The sequence below is a fragment of the Talpa europaea genome (assembly GCF_964194135.1).
Source record: "Talpa europaea genome assembly, chromosome: 12".
NCBI lineage: Eukaryota > Metazoa > Chordata > Mammalia > Eulipotyphla > Talpidae > Talpa > Talpa europaea.
Window position 1 is genome coordinate 84,839,597 of NC_140079.1, and position 19,131 is coordinate 84,858,727.

General features: G+C 50.9%; 1 protein-coding gene across 3 annotated transcripts; it reads right to left on the reverse strand.

The window, feature by feature from the left end:
- Positions 1–842: 842 nt before the first annotated feature.
- TMEM130 (transmembrane protein 130) lies at positions 843–13,161 on the reverse strand (the record flags this gene model as incomplete). 3 transcript variants are annotated; one of them, XM_084249499.1, is made up of 8 exons in its annotated part: positions 843–1,031; positions 1,444–1,556; positions 3,408–3,610; positions 4,695–4,779; positions 5,531–5,697; positions 7,683–7,842; positions 9,366–9,671; positions 13,059–13,161. In XM_084249499.1, 8 exons carry the CDS (start codon positions 13,141–13,143, stop codon positions 843–845), a joined length of 1,308 nt encoding a protein of 435 aa, XP_084105625.1. The 3 variants fall into 3 exon arrangements, with proteins under 3 accessions (XP_084105625.1, XP_084105623.1, XP_084105624.1); XM_084249497.1 differs by having other exon boundaries at positions 843–995; positions 13,059–13,143; XM_084249498.1 differs by lacking the exon at positions 9,366–9,671 and having other exon boundaries at positions 843–995; positions 13,059–13,143.
- Positions 13,162–19,131: the final 5,970 nt, after the last annotated feature.

Here is a 19,131-nt window from a genome sequence, read left to right on the forward strand (position 1 = left end):
GCCCCCTCCCCAGGCTTTGTCAAGCCTGCTTCGCTCTCAAGACCACCCTGAGAGCAGCTGGGTGACAACACACAGCCCCTCTGGCTTGACTCATGCTGCCAGGTCTTTTTCTCAAGGAAGTTTAATATAGTCTCAATAAAAGATCCTATTTATAAACAGGCACCTGGCAGCAAGTGGGCAGGGGACAGGGTGTCCATAGCAGGGAGCAAGTAGCCACACAGATGACACACAGGGAGGAGCCAGGGCAAGAAACTGTGGGAGCCAAGAGGGGAAGGTCAGGTTTCATTCTGCTTCCAATTCAGAGTATGTCCCAGAAAGTCACTTAGCAACACAGAGGAGCCAAGTAAGAGGCCGGGGACACATGGGTGCTTCTGGGTGCGAGGGTGCATGTTTGTCCTCTCTTAAGAGCCCTTCGTGATGCATCCTTAATCACTTGTGACTTTCCTCCCAGCTTTCTGACCTCGCAGGGCAGCCTAGGGGAGGGAAACTTGGAACCCGGATGGAGGGCAAACTTGAGAACCGGGGAAGAATGGATGAGAGGCAGCCAAGTGTACCTGGAGACCACAGGGGCCATGGGAGTCCTACTTGGGGCCTCTACAAAGGCGAGAGGTGGGCTGGGGCTGACAGAGAAGGGCTCACAGCAGTGGCTGGACAGTACAGATGACCATAGCTAGAAGGTGTGACTGAGGGGGGCTTGGGGTGGCAGCTGGAACTATAGACACAAGGATGGCCAGGGCAAAGGGCCTTCCCCCACTGTGGCCCCCGCCAGCTCGGTGGAAAGACCACCCTGCCTGAAGTGGCGAGTGGACAGTCAATTAACACTGAGGTGGCGTGGGGGGTGCTCACACGGTGTACATTTTGACAGACTTGTAGAGGGGCGGGAGCAGGCCCTGGTTCTCTCGGACGACCTCCAGGTACTCAGATGGAGACTCCAACGTAAAGGGCCCACAGCACATCTGGCAGCAGCACCTGGGCCCAGAGGACGGCTCCGGGTTCTTGTCAGACATGGGGGAAAAGTCAAAATCAGCCACCTACAGTGAACAAAACCCCACGGGTCAATCACCCGCCTGCCCGCCCAGAGCCCCCATGATGTGGCCTCAGGCGCTCGGCTGTCGAGCAGCAGAGTGCACAGGAATACCCTCTGGAGCCACACAGTGAGTGCTTCACTGTGCCTTTGCTTTTTCTGCTTTCTGGGCTTCTCTCCCGGTTAATCTCCCCTGGCCAGCTCATGGCGCACATGCCAGGCTACGGGCAAGCACAGGAGGAGGAAGACAGGAAGAAGCCAACTCAACAGTCTGACCTGGCCTACAAATGCATCTTGGACACATGGCCCCAGCCCCAGGGCCTTGCTCTCACATCCAGACCCTCTCTGGGTCCTGTGACCTGGCCCCATGGCCTCCCCAGAGCCCCTCTCCTGTCAGACCTGGCGGCACGAGCACCCACCTCCACCATGTCCTTCTGCTGGGCGCTGTTCCGCATGCCCATGTACAGGAGGAAGGCTAGCATCATGGTGATGAGCGTGGCGCAGGGGAAGGCAAAGACAGCTGGCTGGAGGCCTGGGAGGAAGAGAGAGGGATGCTGTGGGCCTGGGTGGCTGGTGTAAGCACTAGTCAAACCCCACCAGAGAGGTTTTGTACATGCAACCACTGGGCAATCCCAATAGGGACACTTGGGGTTTTAGGAAAATAAAGCTGGGGTATGTGAGGGTTTTAATATACGCCCACAGTAACTTTCAAGAGGTACCACTAAATTCCCTGACCACCGGCCTCCTGAGTGTGGCTGGACAGAGTGATTTGTTCTCAATGAACAGCGCATGACAGGAGTTCCTTTCCGCTTCTGAGTCTCTGTTATAGACGACATCACAGCTCCGTCCTTGCTTCTCCTGGGTGATTTGTATTGGGGAAGCCATGCTGAGGACACCCAAGAAGCCCTGTGAATGCTGTCATAGCTCTCCACCCTCACTCACTGGCTGTGTTGTCAGGAAGCCATATGGGGGATCAGGAAGAGCCCAGTGTCAGTTAGGTGGTTCTGGGTTCGAATCCTGACTCTGACCAGGTTGCCAGGTACTAAAGCTACCCCAAGAGGCTGACATGAGGATGTGACAAAGTGAGGCCTGTCACTGTGCCCGGCGCACAGCAGTGATGAGGTGAGGGCTCCCTCTCCCTCTCTGCTCACCCCCTTCCTGACACAGACCCCGTCACACCGCGAGGATGTGTCTCCCAAGAAAAGGCAGCACTGATTACCTCTGGCATCATCTTCTTTGCAGTCAAGAGCATTCCCAGGCACTCTGCTCAGAAGGTGCTGGGGGCCAGGGCCCAGTGTCCCCAGAGATGCCCATCGGTCAGAGAATCTTTCTAACCCACAAGGCCAACCAGGGCACTGTCTGCTCTGGAGCTCAGAGAGCATGGGTTGGGGGAGCTTCTGGGGACAGTGACAGAGGGTCGCTTGCAGGGCCATGTGAGGACAAGTGCAGCCAGCAGGGTTTCCCCTTTGTACCATGAAGGGTGGACTGGGCTACACAGCTGAGAGACTCTGCCCTCGGTTCTGGGGTCTGACTTTCTACTCTACACAAGGAAGCTCCCAGAAGAGTACCCCCAGGAAATGAAGGGTAGAGTCTAATGTTATCATCAGTTAACCCTGTGGCTGGACCTGATGATGGCTTGGAGAAGGCACAGTGTCCTTACGAATGAGGGATCAGAGATTATCCTTCCCAGCAGTCCACACTCCTGGAGAATCACAGCAGCCCTAAAAGGCATACAGTCGGTGTTGGGGATACTGGTTTTAGTGGTGCCAATGGTGCTGTGATGGAGGCCATGACACTGGAGTGGGGACCAGCGTGGTGAAAGAGGGGGTTGCTGGCATTGGGGGTATGGATCACACTGGCAACATGTAGGAGAGACGCCAACAACCATGATGGTGGTGATGAGAAGTGATTTTAGGTGAGGCTGGGGCAGTTCAGCAATGACAGCATTGGTCTGGGTGGTTCAGGCAGGAGTTGGCAGAAATTAAAGAGTTGGCTGCTGGCTGTGGATGGTGCTAGAACTGTCATATGTGTCATGTGGCATTAGGGTTGGTCAAATTCAATGGCGGTGGCTGAATTGGCTGTTGTTATACTTAGGGGTGCTGGTTTTGACATGGTGTTGAGAGAACAGCTTGCATCAAGATGAATGCTGGTTTTGGGGTTTTCGAAGGTACTGGTAGAGTTTGGTGGTGGTGGTATGGGCAGTTGGTCAATGGTGGTGGTGGGACAAGAGAGTTACTGGCAGTGTTAATGTCATTGGGGTTGGTTATGATGGCATGGGGAGAGTTGACTGGTGGCAGCACCTTGTGCGGTGGTTGGCTTGACTGGCTTTTGTGGTTGGCTTGCTGCATGGTGGCATTGGAGCAGAAAGCCAGGTGTCACTTACTGGAGGGCCACACCTGGATCCTGTGGTACTGGTGTGTCTTGCTGATGGCGTTCTCAGCCCGGATGCTGAAGCAGTAGTCCCCAGGGTCCCTGAAGATGTGGGTCAGATTGTAGGCAGTGTTGGCCACAGACACAGAGTGGCATTCCCCTTCTTCTAGTGGGAGGCACTCGGGCTTGAGCCTCCAGCACACAGTCAGAGGAGGGCTGTAAGGAGAAGAGGGCCATTTTTTCAGACATGTCTCAGCATGCAGTGTGAGCACAGACCAAGTCTGAAAAAGAACAGGTCGCTGTGAACTTCAGCCTCCTTTCCAAGGGACACCAGCTGTTCTGGCCTCTACTTTATATCTTCTAGTCTGGGGAACACTACGGTATATATGAGATGCCCCCAGGCCCTAAGAGGGGGGCAGACCAATGAGGCAGGGACTTGCACAGATACAAGGCCCGAGGCTGAGATTGCTCCAACGGCACACTGTGTGCCGTTGTGGGAGCACGGGGGACAGGTTAATGCATTTTTAATGAGGGAATCAGAGAAGTCTTCCTGGAGAAGGTGGCATTTGCGTGGGCTTTTGATCAGTTTGAAGGGGGTGAGGGATTACAGATTATGCACCTGCCACAACACAGGCTCCAAAGTTGGAAAATGCAGGAACCTTAGTAATGTCAAAAAAGTACTCCCACCTCACACAACCCCTTGCCCATGTAAACCCAAGCCACTCCAACAAACATGGCTGCCAGCCCAAGGGGTTTCTCATCGACCCTCCAAGTACTAAGGTCCTACTTCCAAAGCCTCATGAAAACTCTAAAACCACCCCCAGCTCATGGCTCTTCATCCTCGCTGATATGTCCCCATGTGTGTCAGAGTCTTCCTTCTCACAAGAGTCTTTGGAGGGCTGGGTCCTGACCGCTGACCTCTGCAGCTTCACCCACTCTTGTGGGAGAACCAACCCAGCATCTCCATGTCTCGTCGCTGATATAAACTCAGCCTAATGCCATTCCTGTCAGGAGTCAGGCCTGGCCTAACCAAGACAGTTTGCTTTCCAGAGAGCTAGAAGTAGGTTGAAATCACATACAGAGGCCTCTTCAGAGGAGTGGTCCCTCACCAGCCTTTGACGCCAACAGCCCCCAAGACCAGCGTGCCTTCCCACTGACCCCCAGGAGAGCTGCGCCTAGGGCTGCCGCATGGCAGGTTGTTCCACCAGAGCCCAGACCTGGGGTCTATCAGGGGATGTAGCAGGCTCAGTGGTCTGTGGGAGAGTGTGGGCAGGGCCACAGTGCACTGAGCTTCACTCACCTCCCCAGGAAGTTCAAGGTCACTGTCATCTTTTGGAAGGTCTGTATTAAGGTGGGCCCCAAGACTTGGATGCCTTGAAGGGTTTCTGGAAGGCAGAGAGGACCCTATTAAACCTGGTGACTGAGGACAGCTAACCCAGGGCTCCAGGGCCCGGGCTGTGCAATGACTATACTGCTCCCCCACCAAAGATGGGGAGCAGGTCTGTCGGGAGCACGCTGGGGTCCTCCCAGGCAGCAGCAGGTGCTGGGCAGGTTGAAGCCAACTCAAAGGAGGAAGCCAGAGGCAGCAGGCAGGGCTCAAATTCCAGGACCCAGGGCTCAGGAGAGCCACCCCTCCCCCATCATCTCTGCACATGTGGAAAGCACCAACCTATTAGCCTGAGTCACAGCATAACCTGAAGTCTGCAGCGGCCCAAGCACCACCTCTGCCAAAGTCAAAGAGTGGGGCTGGTCATTCCCACCTGCATAGTGTGTGCAGGACACCCCAGCTTAGAACAGTCCTTGCCCTATCAGGGCCGATGGGGAGCAAGACAGAGCAAAGCAGAGACACCAGCTACAGCAGAGTGCCTGGTCACAGACCAGCTCTGGCATTGGCAGGCCTGGTTTCAAACCCCAGTGCTGCCCCTTGGTGATCTCGGAAGTAGGTGTAATGACAGACTGTTCAGGGAGCTGCTATGGGGCACAACAAGAGAGATGTGTGCACATCTGAGCACAGATCAGCACCCCAGTGGAGTTACTCTGACCTGTGCAAGCACTAGTCCTGGAAGCAGCAGTGTCTGGGACTACCCGAGGGGCCAGAAGTTGAACTGACAGTAGCAACCCCAACCAGAGACCTACCCTGCAGCTTCATGGTGGTGGAGAAGTCACCTGTCTTCTGCAGAATGCCCATGCCCCCGTCTGGCTTGGCCTGCTCCCACTCCACCACCACTTTCAGCTTCACAGTGAAGTTTCCAGTGATGGAATAGTTATAATAAACCACAGGGTCTGTAGTCACCATCTGGGTGCTGTAAGGGGACAGGGAGGAGAGAGGACAAGGACAGAAGTGACTCATGCTATGCAGTGACATATCCTGCCACCAATGCCTAAAAGCAAACCTGTCCTCAAAGTAGCACCCCCCAGAGCCAGGCAGGGCTCAAGATCAGCTGTTCAGAGCAAACATGACTGCAGTCTTTGTGAGTTACAGGTGCAACACCTCCGGAGAACAGAGACAGGGTCCCTCACCTCCCAGGAAAGTGTTCTACTCCCTCCCCCAGCTCCCCCAGCTAGGAACCTGGGCAAGGCAGGATGCTGGAGGTAGACACAGCCCAGGGATGGGGAGAAGGGTGAACACCGCAGTTAAGATGCATCTGGTTTTGAATCTCCGTGCCAGATTGCCTATCTACATAACCTTGAATCTTATTTTCTCATCCATAAAATGGAGAGGATCATACAGGTTATGACACAACATATAAAGTGCATAGCATCATGCTCTTTCTTTGCAATAAATTAGCTAAATTTCCTCAAAAGGAAGTCTTCCATAGAAATTTTGTATTGATGTTTTTTATATGAAATTTACCGAATCTTTACCTATCCTACGTCTTTCAAATGTTTTTATTCCCAGTTTAACCTTTGTCTTTGATATGATTTACTTTCATAGTCAAATTTCAGATTTGATGATGCCAAATTCATCTTTTTTTTCCTTTACAGTTTCTGCATTTTATTTTTATTATTAGACACGGCTTCCCCTTTGCAAAATTTTCCAACTGCAGGTAACCATCTACAATTTCAATATAGTCCTGGTTCATTATGTTTATATTTTTTAATCTGGAATTCCTTTTGTTAGGAATCAGATTATTTTTCTCTCTGGTAGTTAACCAACTACCTTAGTATCATTTACCAAATAATCTATCTTCACTTGTTGGCTAGAAATACTACTGTTATCAGGTACAAAATATGTATGTAGGCTTCAGTGTGTATCGGCATCCTCTATTCTATTCATTGAATTATCTTCTGTTGCTGCAAGTTACTTGTAGCTTTTAAAGTACAAGCCACCGATGGCTTTCCTGACATCTGTTTTGGAGAAGCAACAGGGCATGGTGGTTGGAGCCCTGGCCTAGGAGCCAGCAGCCCTATCTTTGAATGTCAATTCTATGCATCCCCTGAGTCACATATTACTGGTCCCATTTCTCAGAGGAGCATGACAATACCCTAGTTGCTGACATCTATTGCCTCCATTTGATCGTGACATTTGCATGAGGTCGTGTGTGTGTGCGCGCGTGTGTGTGTGTGTGTGTACATGCACGCACCCTCCCTGGAGGAAGTGCTCCCCACTGCTAGGAGCTTAGCAGGGTGCTGCAAGAGGGACAAGCATGTCTCCCAAAGCAAAGAGGCTGGCCCAACATGCTTCTCTCAATTCCTTCCCACTCCATCCCATATTTTCTGCATTCCAAATTTTGGCTTCCTTTCAACCAGAAGTTTCTTAGGCTTCCAGAGAAACACCTGAACCTCAAGCTCACAAACCAGTTTCTCAAGCTCATCAAAGGCTCAGTAATCTTTCCCGTGTACCCTCCTTGCCCAGATGGGCTCCTAGGGTCAGCCATGAAAGCAATGAGAGCAGCAGTCAAGAGGTGGGGGGAACCCAAGTGGAGAGAGGGGGCTCCACTGAGCACTACTGTTGCATAACCTTGGGGTGTCTGTGGGCTGTCTGGGCTCTGTGCAAACCCCCTTCCCAAGGTGAAAGGAGGCCAGGACACCTGCGCTCTACCTGTCACCTACCATCAGGTGGCTGAGTGCCTCCAGAGTCAGATGGAGAACAATCCCACCTACCTCCATCTCCTCTGCTGTATGTCCCCATGCACCCCAAGTCTGGCACACAGCAGGCATTCAACAACAGTTTAGAGCAAGCAAGAGAGCCAGTGAAGGTGGGAAAGCACTGAGCAGCGTGCGTGAATGATGGAGCCATCAGCCACAACCAAGGCTTTAAGGTGCAAAGGGAATAAGAAGAACATACCCATCCCCGAAGTCCCAGCTGTAGAGAAACGAAGCAGTCTTGAAAAAGTTGCTCGGGTCGTGGAGGAGGAAGGAGACCTTAAGAACTGTTTTGGTGAGGTAGGAGCTGGGCCAGGGCAGGGAGGTGTTCTGGGTGACCACAAGTTTCCCTACCAGGAACTCTGGGAGAGAGAGAGAGAGACCAAGGGAGGTGAGTCCTCCAAGGGGCAGAGTCCAGGAGTGGCCTTGTGTGCCAGCTGGCAGAGCAGCCACTTTCCACCTGACCTGGTTGGCAGAGCTGGGTAGGGGCCCAAGGCACCTCAGGTCACTGAACATGCAGGTGCAGTCTCCCAAAGTGTCACCCACTTCATGGACACTGGTAAAGATTCATCATGGCGTCACTCCTGCCCTCCTCTTACTAGGACACTGAACTTTCTGACCAAAAGATTCCTAGGACCAGCAGGAAATGCACAGCTTTGAAAGTAACTCTTGGGAAATATACCAAAGTATTAGGCGAGTATTAGCAGTTCTGATGCATCTCATCAATATGACAGGCTGGGTAAGGACCACCATCCTGTGGTCCTTATAAATTTATTTTTTTAAATATTTACTTTATTTATTTATGCATACAAGAACTGGGTTGTAGGCCAGAGGTGCAGGGGCTGAGATGATTCACCAGAGACAGAGTAGGAAGCAGAACAGGCAGATGTACTGAAATATACTGCTGAGGGGAGCAGCGGGCAAGATAGGAGAGGTCTGCTGTGCCATGTGGGTTAATTCCCTTGCCGGGGATCAAACTCATGCTGCAGTGGCTGTCTATAGCTTGACAGTGCTGAGACTTAACCCTTTGTGTCACCAGGGAGGCCCCTCCTCTAAAATTTAAATGCAGATTTTTTTTTTTTTCACAACAAAAGCAGAAAGTTAAGCATGTTCAGCAAAGCTCATTTGGAAAATGTTGAAAAGGAGAATGACAAGAAAAGAAATTCCCATCCTTCAGACACATTCACTGTTGACGTTTTGTAGAATTGCACACTAGTTTGTGGGTGTTGATGTATATGTATATTAAACACAGTTGATCGAATTGATGATAGAATTTTGTGTTTTACTTTTTGAAATTTTACAAGGATGAGTAGTCCCCCAAGACTAACAAATCCCTTATAAAGGTCATAATTATTCATTACATAAACTATATCAATATATGCAGCCAGTCCTTTTATAGTTGCATACTTAGCTTTTTCAAATTTTCTTCTGTTATTATAAACACCACTGCAATGAACATCCCTGTGCAGATAATATTACCCAAATGGATGTTTATTTCCTCAAGATAAATTCAGAATTAATTTGCAAACTTCAAGAGAGCAAGAAATTCTTGGAAAAGGTGAGAGGGAGAGGAAGAGAAAAAAGGTGGGGGGGGGACAGAGAACTAATAGACCAAATACTACACTAATTTATAACCACTGACACATGTATCGTCTGTTCTCCAAGGACCGTATTTATAGCCCCAGTAGCAATAATATGCTTAGAATGTGCATTTCAGCACAAGCCTGCCAGATGTGGGTATTATGGCTTTTCTGATCCATTGTTAACTTGACACCAGAAAAGGAACCATGTGTCTAATTTGCATTTATGTGATTACTAGCCAGGCTAGAAGTTTTTCTCTGCACCATGAGTCTGAAGCAAAGGACCAAAAGAGAAAGATCCTCACCTGTAAAGGGGAGGACAAGAAAGCTCCTGGCCACAGGCCGGCACATCCAGCAGTTAGCAGCAGTGACCCAGACGGACACTGGAAAGTCCCCGGGCACATTCCCCACAGCACGGATGGTCGAGCTGAGAGCCTCGTCAGTCTTCCCAGTGAGCAGCAGTGGCGTGTGAATCCAATGGAAGTGGTAGAAGTGGGTGTCTGAGGGCAGGACCACGCTGCCGTTGTCGTTGGCCACCAGGCTGGCTGTTATGGAAACCTCTGTCCCAGTGGTGGCAGGGCCATCAGTGGTGAGGTGGAGTTCATACAGGCCTAGGGGCCCAGAAACAAAGGCTGTATTTTATCAGGGGGCGTGGCAAGGAGCCACCTCACAGGCTGGCTGGCTCCTATTTCTCTCTTTTACAGTTATTGTGATCATAGAACAGACTCAGGACGGAGCCCAGGTATACACATCTGTACTGTGGCTGGCCACTTTAACTCCTATATTTCCCCCACACACATGCCTCAGGGCCTTTGCACATGTGGTCAGTTCCCACTGCCCTTTCTACCTACCTGTCCATGGATGTAACCTCTTTCAGGAAGCCTTCCTGGAACTCCTCTCCCAGCAGCCGGAACATACAGTTGTCACATCTCCACATTGGGATCAAGATTTCCCAGGCTCTTTCACTGCACTGCAAGCTCTTTTGCTAGCAGAGTGCTTGACACCAGAAAAGGAACCATGTGTCTAATTTGCATTTAAATGATTACTAGCCAAGCTAGAAGTTTTTCTCTGCACCATGAGTCTGAAGCAAAGGAGCAAAAGGTGTTCAACACAGCAACTGCTGAGTGGCACTCAGAGAGAAGGATGTGCAGAGGTACCAGCCCACCTGGGGCTGCCCATGTAACCACTCCCCTGGTGGTACTGATGGCGCATCTTCCTTGGACCCCACCCCACAGATGCTGAGGAGACCAAGAAATGCAGGACATGCCTCCTGCCTCAGGGAGTTCAGGAGAGACCTGCTGGACTCAGCAATACTGGGAGCCAAGCAGGTATGTCCTCAGTGTGCAACACTGCTGACCCCACTGGGGACTCGGGCCCCAACCCTTCCTGTCACCCTGTCACATATTCCCATTCTGAATCCGTTTCCTTGGGGCCATATTTGGGATATGCTCCATCTAGTATTGGAAAAGGTACTTTTCTAGACACTTTGGCAGAAGCTTCCCCAAGATACATAAAATATGTAACGTGTATTTTGCATTGAAGAACCTGAGATTCCTAAGTCCCCTTTGGAAAATATTGCTGGCTGAACCCTGAGCAAATCTGCAAGACAGGGTTGAGCTCTGTCCTCCCTCCCTATGGCTGGGAGGCAGCATTTGGCCAGTGTGAGGAAAGAGGTGCTAGCTGGGAAGCCATCTTCTCCCTTCTCCCACTCCCTCCTGCCCAACCCCACCCCCCCCCAGGCCAGGAGCTCTGGCCTGAGGCAAGCCAGCAGGTGGCTGCATGCTAATGGCCACCCCTGCATCTGCAGTGAGAAAGACAGGGGCCCATGTCTGCAAGAAGGTCTGTTGCCAGGGGAATGGAATCAGGAGGGCAGCCGGGCTGGGCTGGAAGGAGGGATAAAGTGGGGGTGGGGAGAGAGTGTGCTTGCACCAGATTTGTGCAGACACTGACCCAGCCCTAGGGAGAACACAGGGTCCACACACAAGGAGGTGCCCAGGGCACTTTTTCTCAATTTTTTTTTTTTTTTTTGATAGCAGATTCGCAATCCCATGGTGATATTGCCCCTCCTACTCAGGTTTCTCCAAGTGCCCGGGGTATCAGGTTTGAAATGGACCATGAAGTAAACAAACCAAGGTTCTAGTGCCCCTCCCCTCCAAATCCATCTTTATAGGTTTGGGAGATCAGGTGACATGGCCTTGGAGAATAAGAGCAAGCCAAGGCTTAGGGGTTCCACAGGCGACCAGAGCTGAAAGGGCCAAAGCAAAGAATGAAGTGGCAACTGTCACAAAACTTGACCCATGAAAGGAACCTCCCCCTGACCATGGTAGGAACCCCCACTTAGCAGGCCTCCAGCACTTCTGCTTGGGGTGAAAGGGAGCTGTTAAGAAAAAGAAATCTTTCCCGGTTAAAGAGTCATAGACTTGGAAATGTAAAGTAAATAATAAGTTTGCTTCCTTAATAAGCATATCTAAACAAGGTCTGGCAGCGTATGAAAGAAACTCTTTGTCTCTAGACCAGTGCTCAAACCTTATGGGTCTACCCAGGACTGAGACCTCATGCATCAGTAATAAAGCTTTCCTGACCTCACCGTTCCTGAAGTACCGCTTGTTCTTCCCCTGGCTGGGTAAAGGCTAGAATTTATTTCTGCAACAGGGGCATGCACATTTTCCATGACAACAGAGCAGGCAGGGCCATGGACATTCTAGAAAATGGCTACATCAGCCTTTTCACACTGCACACTTTGCCCAAAACACTTCCCAAGGGTACCGCTGAAGTCTGGAATAAAGCCGCCTGGTGTTAATTAATGTTCCAGCGTGTAGACTTTTCACTTCAACCCCTAGTGCAGGGGGCAGTGAGGACCCACCCAGACCTCAGGAAGTAGGTAAGGAAAAAAACACCTTCCCCAACCTACCTTCCAGCTAGTTTGCCCATATCATAGGTACAAGAGGCCAAACTGGGAACTACACGACTTCCCAAAAATTAATTCATTTTGGGGGGATAATTTAGGCCACTTAATGAACAAGAGATCCTGTTTTTATATTAATTTCCAGGGGGAAACATGTGACCCTGATCAAACACAATTCCCATAAAATTCTCCTTATTGATCCCTAAGGGGCAGATCTTCATTTCACCCAGCGCCTTTTATATCACAAATTCGCGATCCCTCTCTCTCTACCGTTCTTCCCCGGGAGTGAGGAGACCGTAATGAAAATTGGTGGATGTTTAAGCCCTCCTTCCTATTACTGTCCAACTGTCCCCCAGCAAATCTCTAATCTGGGTCCTGGTGATGTCGCCAAAATGAATTCGCTCGATGGCGGTGGCCTTGGCGCTGGGAAGGCGGGGAGCGCCGGAGGGTGGAGAAACGCAGGACCCGGCGGGCACAAGGCGAGAAACCTTGTGCCCAGGGTCCATTTTGGAAATCACTCCCCGAGAGGAAATGGCAGGCTGGGCTGTAAATCCACATCTTCCCCTAAGCCCACGCAAGAGGAGGGTGGGGGAAACTCTCCAAATAAGGTGCTATTTTAAGACGAAAACGCTGCTTCGCGGGGAACCTCACCGTGACCCCTGGGGGGACCGTGGCGAGATGCCCGACACCACCGCTCCTCATCTTCCCCCCTCCCGCCCTGCCCGCGCACGGCCCTGGTCTCCCCGGAGCTCCCCCACACCCCCGGGGTCCCCAGGCGGTGGGATGGATGCCCTGGTCGCCGCGCGCGGCTCCAAGGGGAGAGCGGGTCTGGCGATAGAAACAGGAGCCCCGGAGGAGGGGGGACACCCCTCTAGCGGCAAGGCGACTTCCAGGAGAGGGGTGACGGGAGCGGGGACAGGGCTTCGCAGGGCTCCGGGTGCCCCGATTCCCCTCCGCGGCGCGCCGCTGAGGTCTGGGGGGCGGAAGGAGGGGTGCGCCCGGGCGCGCGGCGTCCCCCCGGGAGCTGGGCCCCACCTGCCCCGGAGCGCTGCGGCAGGGGAAGGGCGGCGGGTCGGCCCGCGCGGCGCCTTACCTGCGGCCACCCTCGCCGGGGCCAAGGGCAGGAGGCAGGCGAGCCAGAGGATGCCGCCGAGGCGCGGCCACACCGCCCCGGCCATCGCGGCGCCGGGCACTGCAGGAGCCGGGGGCCGACCACAGCTCGGCTCGGGGGCTGCGCTCCTCCGGCGCGCGGCTCGGGCTGTCAGGGACGGTGCGGGCGCGGCGCTGCTCGTCCTCGCTGGGGACGCGGGGTCGCGCGCCGCCGCTGCCCACAGCCCGCCGCGCCGACCCCGGCCCACGTCAGCCGCGCCGCACCCCCTCCCCGCGCGGCCCCCGCCGCCCGCGCGCCGCGCCCTCCTCCAGCGCCCCCTCCCCGAGGCGCCGCCGCACGCCCCGGCCCCCCACGGTCCTCTTTCCCCGGCCTTCTTCCCTTCTGCGCCCCCTCCCAGGTGCCGTGCCCTCCCCTCGCCTCATCCACCTCCTGTTCTCCCGCCTCCGGCTCGGATCAGCGCTCCCCCAGCCTGCGCCCCTCGCCGCGCGCCAGCCCGCCCGCCCTGACTCAGCACACCCAGAAGCTTGCCGGCCGCGGCCAGAACGCGCGCAGGCCCCTTCGGGTTGTGCTCCAGGTGCCTTCTCTGGTCTTGACGCAAATGGTTGGAGGACACCGTTATTCGTTCAAGAGACGTTGTGTGCCGGATGCTGCGGGGCTTGAGCACATGGACCCTGCACTAGGACTGACATGGTTCCTCAGCTTACCGGGCCCAAGGCTACATCGCTGTCAGGATGGCCTTGCGAGTCAGACTACCACACTGAGTGACCAGGCCACTCCGTGCACACAAGTTGGCCTACACGGGTGCTTCCATCTGCCATAACAGAACAGAGCGCACCTTCCTTCTAGGTGACCAGGCCTGGCTGGCCTTAAAGATGGAAACAGCAGCCTGAGTCCTGGTCCCAGGTCCACCTCTGCTCTACTCTGTAGCTTGGCCAAGGGATTCCCTCCCAGAGGGAGAATGTTAGATGGCCCCTCTGGCATGGTGGACAGACCACCACGATTGCATGTTTTGTTGCCTGGAAGGGAAGTGGAAGCATCTAAAGGATATGGCCCTGTCTCCAGGCCCATTATGGGATCCCCTGAGGATGGGCCCCACTGAACCCACTGTCTTCTCACCCTAATGAAGGGAGAACAGATTTGAGCACCCTTAGAAGTCAAAAGTGCTAGACAGATGTCACCCCCAGTGGCATTAGTCACTAGGGACAGTAGGAGGTTGAGAATTTTATGACCTTGGGAAAGTCACTTTCCATTTTCTTTACAATGGAAACACTAATAGTACCTTCCCCATGAGACTGATGTAAGTATAAAATGAGTCAGCACAGAGAACTCTGTTTTGGTCATAGGAAGCACTTGATCAGTGTTGAGTGTTATCATTGGAATTGCTTAAGGACTTGGGAGAATTTTGCTTGTCCATAAGGAATTTGGAAGTGTTTGAGAAAATAGTATGTTAAGGTTATAAATTGAGATTCAAATAGTTAACTCTTTTTTTTTTAAATAAATTTTATTTTTATATTCCCCATACAATTGCAACCCCCCCATTTTGACCCCAATCCCTCCCCTCCCGCCACCCCCCCAAAAGTGTCTCTCGTTCATAGTTTTTTATTGATTTTGATTTTCACTTTCTTATAGTTATTCATTTTCCTGGTCCCTTATTTAAGTTTTCTAGATTCCTGCTATGAGTGAGACCATCCGGTATTTTTCTTTTTCTTTCTGGCTTATTTCGCTGAGCATGATCCCTTCCAGCGCCATCCATGTTGCTGCAAATTGCATGTGTTTATCTTTTTTGAATGCTGAGTAATATTCCATGGTGTATATGTACCACATCTTCTTGATCCAGTCATCTATTTTTGGGCATTTGGGCTGTTTCCAAAGCTTAGCTATTGTAAACAGTGCTGCTATAAACATAGGGGTGCAGGTGCTCTTTGGAATTGATGTTTCTGTGTCCTTTGGGTAAATACCTAGGAGTGGAATTGCTGGATCATATGGAAGCTCCACACAGCTCTCCATAGTGGTTGGACCAGTTTGCACTCCCACCAGCAGTGCAGGAGAGTTCCTTTTTCTCCACACCCTCGCCAACATTTGTTGTTGCTAGTTTTTTTAATATGTGCCATTCTCACTGGTGTAAGATGGTATCTCATGGTAGTTTTGATTTGCATTTCCCTGATTACAAGTGATGTTGAACATTTTTTCATATGCCTGTTGGCCATCAAATAGTTAACTCTTTAACCTTATCCTAAGCAGATTTTAAAATGTACTAAATACAGACAGAGAAGAATAAGATTTAGTTTTTTTAATGTGTAACTTTATTACATTGACTAATTTTATAATAGTTACAGCTAGTCTATCTGTCACAGAAGCCACCTTCAAGGCCACCCTGAAGGTTACGTTGATGTAATCTGTTTTGCCTAACTCCTTCTGTTGGCCAGGGTTCCCCACAGGCGTCAGCTCCCCCAGGATCCTATCTTCCTCTGGGCTCTCATAGCATATGCCCAGGTTCTACTCCCGAAGAGGCTGATGGAGGTCTCCTGATGAAGAAGGGGCCTCAGCATTATGGTCCTACCCAGAGCAGAAAATTCTCTCAGAAAGTCAGCTCTTCTAAGTTAGTGTTACTGACTAGAAACATAGTGTGAGCTGTGTGCATAATTTAAAAAATTCTAGTAGTCATATTTTAAAAAAGAAACAAGTGTTAATTTTAATGATGTATTTACTTAACCCAACATATTAAAAATATAATTTCAACATAATACCTCCACACTAAGTCTTCAACACCAGTCATGTTTCACACGGAGTTAATGACTATTGACTTGGAAAGCACACTTAAAATTGTCTGCGTACAAACGTATCTTGCCAATCCAATTATTTACCATTTTCACAAATTCTCACAATCTTGCCCATTCCTCTTCCTCTATCCCCGCATCCTTGCCTATGCCTACATCATGTGTTTGTATGCTTGCTGCTAAGCATAGAGCTTGGTGCAAAGTAAACTTTTGCTGAAAGGTTGAAAGAATAAGAATCCCCTTTTTTGATAAGTCACTCAAGGCCTTGAATAAGGCTCAGTAAAAGCTCTTTTAGAAAAGGAGAGTAGGCCCCCTATGATGGCAGTAGTGCCCTTAAAAGAAGAGGAAAAGAACAGAGTTAACCCTCTCTCTAACATGGAATGATACAGCAAGAAGGCAGCCATGTGTGAACCAGGAAGAGGGTCTTCACCTCTTCACCTGAGTGTGCTGGCTCCCTGATTTCAGACTTCCCAGCCTCCAGACTTGTAGAAACAAATTTCTGTTTAAGCCACACAGGCAATGGCATTTTGTTCTAGCAGCCAGAGCTGACTGATACCGTGTAATGATAAGTTTGCACTTGATGCTAATTCTTGTTACAGAAAATTTCTCTAATGCAGATTAGTTGATACATTGATCCTGGCAAGGTAGTATAATTAGGTCTGCCTTTGGTGACAGAAGGGAAGCAGCCCTAGAGTCAAAATTGCTACCACAAGTTCTCATTATCCTGCACTGGAAATGTAACTTTGATGTGGGGGGCCACTGAGTCAATAACAATCACCCCAGATCAGCTATGGAAGACTGAAGGAGGATTATTAATTCATCACGGGTTATTAATTTGTCACAAGGGCAGGTTATTAGCTAGAATGAAACCCTTACAGCCAGTCCAACAGGTGAGGCTAAGGGAAGCAGGGACTACAGCATGTCAGGGGACACTAGAGCAAGGACAGTCGTGGTGGCTCTCAAATGGCCAGGCTGAGTCCCCGTGACTGGATCCAGTCTATGGAGACCACGTGTGCTCATTGCGTATGCCCACGCTAGGGGGTCTTTGGAGAATCCTTTTCAGATCCAAACAGTCTCCTTTTAGGTGTTCCAGCTGACTGCGCCTTCATGCCATATTATTCCCAACAGGGTACAAATTTATACTCTTATTAAACACCTGTTATGGACTGAATCATGTTTTTCCCCAATACTGATTATGAATAACCCTTCCCCACAATGTGACTGGACTGGAGACAGGGTCTTCAAAGACTTAACCTCACTCGACCTTGGTTAACTTAACCTCACTTAACTTAAGGGAAGGGCCAAATCCCATAGCACTTGGTAAAGAAGAAGAACCGATACCATGTGCTTCTGAGTACAGGCAGGCACAAGAGGTCAAGTGAGCTCAAAGCAAGAGCTCACATCCCCTACAAGCCAAGAGAAGGAATCTCAGAATGAAACCTACCTTGGTAGCACCTCCAGCTCAGATTTACAGCCTCCGCAACTGTGAGGAACACATTTCTGTTGTTTAAGTCACCCAGACTATGGTATTTTATTATGGCAGCCCAAGCCCATGCGACGAGCAGTGGGAAAATATTGGGAGGGAAAGACAGAAACAGAGCTTACTGTCTAGGAGGAGAAATAGATGATAAATGAGTAAATAAATAATTTCATATTGTGACTTACTGAAAGAAAAGAGTATTATAAGTTGGTGAGTGCAGTGGTTTTTTTGTATTGAGCCTTAGGAAAGGCCTGTCTGAGGTGACATTTTTGTTACTCAAAGGTGACAAGGAGTCAGCTTTGTGTCTCTGAAGGACACATATTCCAAATAGGAGATTCAGCTGCAAAGGTCTTAGGTGGGCATAAGGCACAACAAGATCACCATGGCTGGAACATGATGAAAGCGGTTTGGCAGTAACAGGGTCAGGTAAGGAGACTGAGCTGAAAAGTCTCTGGAGGATTTGAGGAGGGATGACCCAATTTACATGAGAAGGATGAAACTGACACTGTATCTGACCTCTAATTCAGTAGACAGACAAGAAAACAGGCAAAACTCATAGCAGTGTAAAGTGTACTCTGTTAAGAGAAGCTAGGTCCATGGGGAAACCATAGCAGATTTCACCAATGTCAGAGCTAAGATGAGTCAGCAGAAACTTATCAAAGGACTTATCTACAACTGCCCCGCTTCCCCATCCCAACCATACTAAACAATGGTCAGCACACTGATTTTGGTCCTCTGATTTCTCAACCTTCCTCAACTTTGGATTTTTTATTGGGAGGTGCTGTGGTGATAGGAGCAGAGAGGATTTTGCTTGCAAGTGGGCAGCTTGCCAGTGCGTCGGGGAATGGGTGTTCTGGTCCATTTTATTTTTCCTGGAGCAGAAATAATTGGCACCCATCCCCTAATCATTCTAAAACTTTGGTGGTGTCTTTGTTTTTGAGTGACAACATTAACAAGCAAGGAGCATGTTTCCAAACAGGGCAACTTTCCTTTAGAATATCTTGCGGGTATTGCAAGCTCTATTGCAGGGTGCCATTTATGTCTGGGAAAGGAACACAAGTGTTTGGTGAGCTAGTGATAATGGAGGGGAAAAGGGGAAGTACTGTCAGGAAGGGGCTGGGGTGGAGCCAGCTTCCAGAGGTGGTAGAGATAGGTGGGTCATCCCATTCATGCCGTCCAGCTAACACGTAAACATGGGTTACCAGGAACCGCCCACTCACTAACCAACTACTCCAATAGACCGAATCTGTAATGGAGGAAGGACAGTAGTTTCCCTTCCAGGGCCTGTTGGTTCAGCCTACACCGCCTCACCCTGCATCCTCCAGCTCAACATTGCTCTGGCCTGGCCCCAGGCACTTGCCCACTGGGTTAAATGGAAAGGTCCTCTGCTGTCCAGGCTGGGGGTGACACAGCTGCAGAACAAATGACAGAATCGGTCACCTTCAGGCAGAAAACCAGGGCTTTCCTTTGCTTACAGGGTCTCAGTTTATCCCCAGCCTTCCCTTTCCCAAAGACTCTTCCTGTTGCCATCTCCTTCCCAGGCTCTGAGGAACCCCCTGAAGGGCCAGGGAGAAAACCCCGCCCTGACAGTCACATTCAGTTCAGGGGTGGACTCCACCCTCGCCCGACCGCCGCAGGCTAGGGAAGCCCCCGGTGCCTCGCAGTGCCCTGGAGCTTTTCTGTCGTGCCCCTCCCCGGTCTGGCTCCTGCGAGATTTAGGGCAGAAGTCCCGCCAGATACCTGGCACCTGCCTGTCGCCGATCGCGACCGGCCGCCCCGCCCACGCAGACCGGGGCCT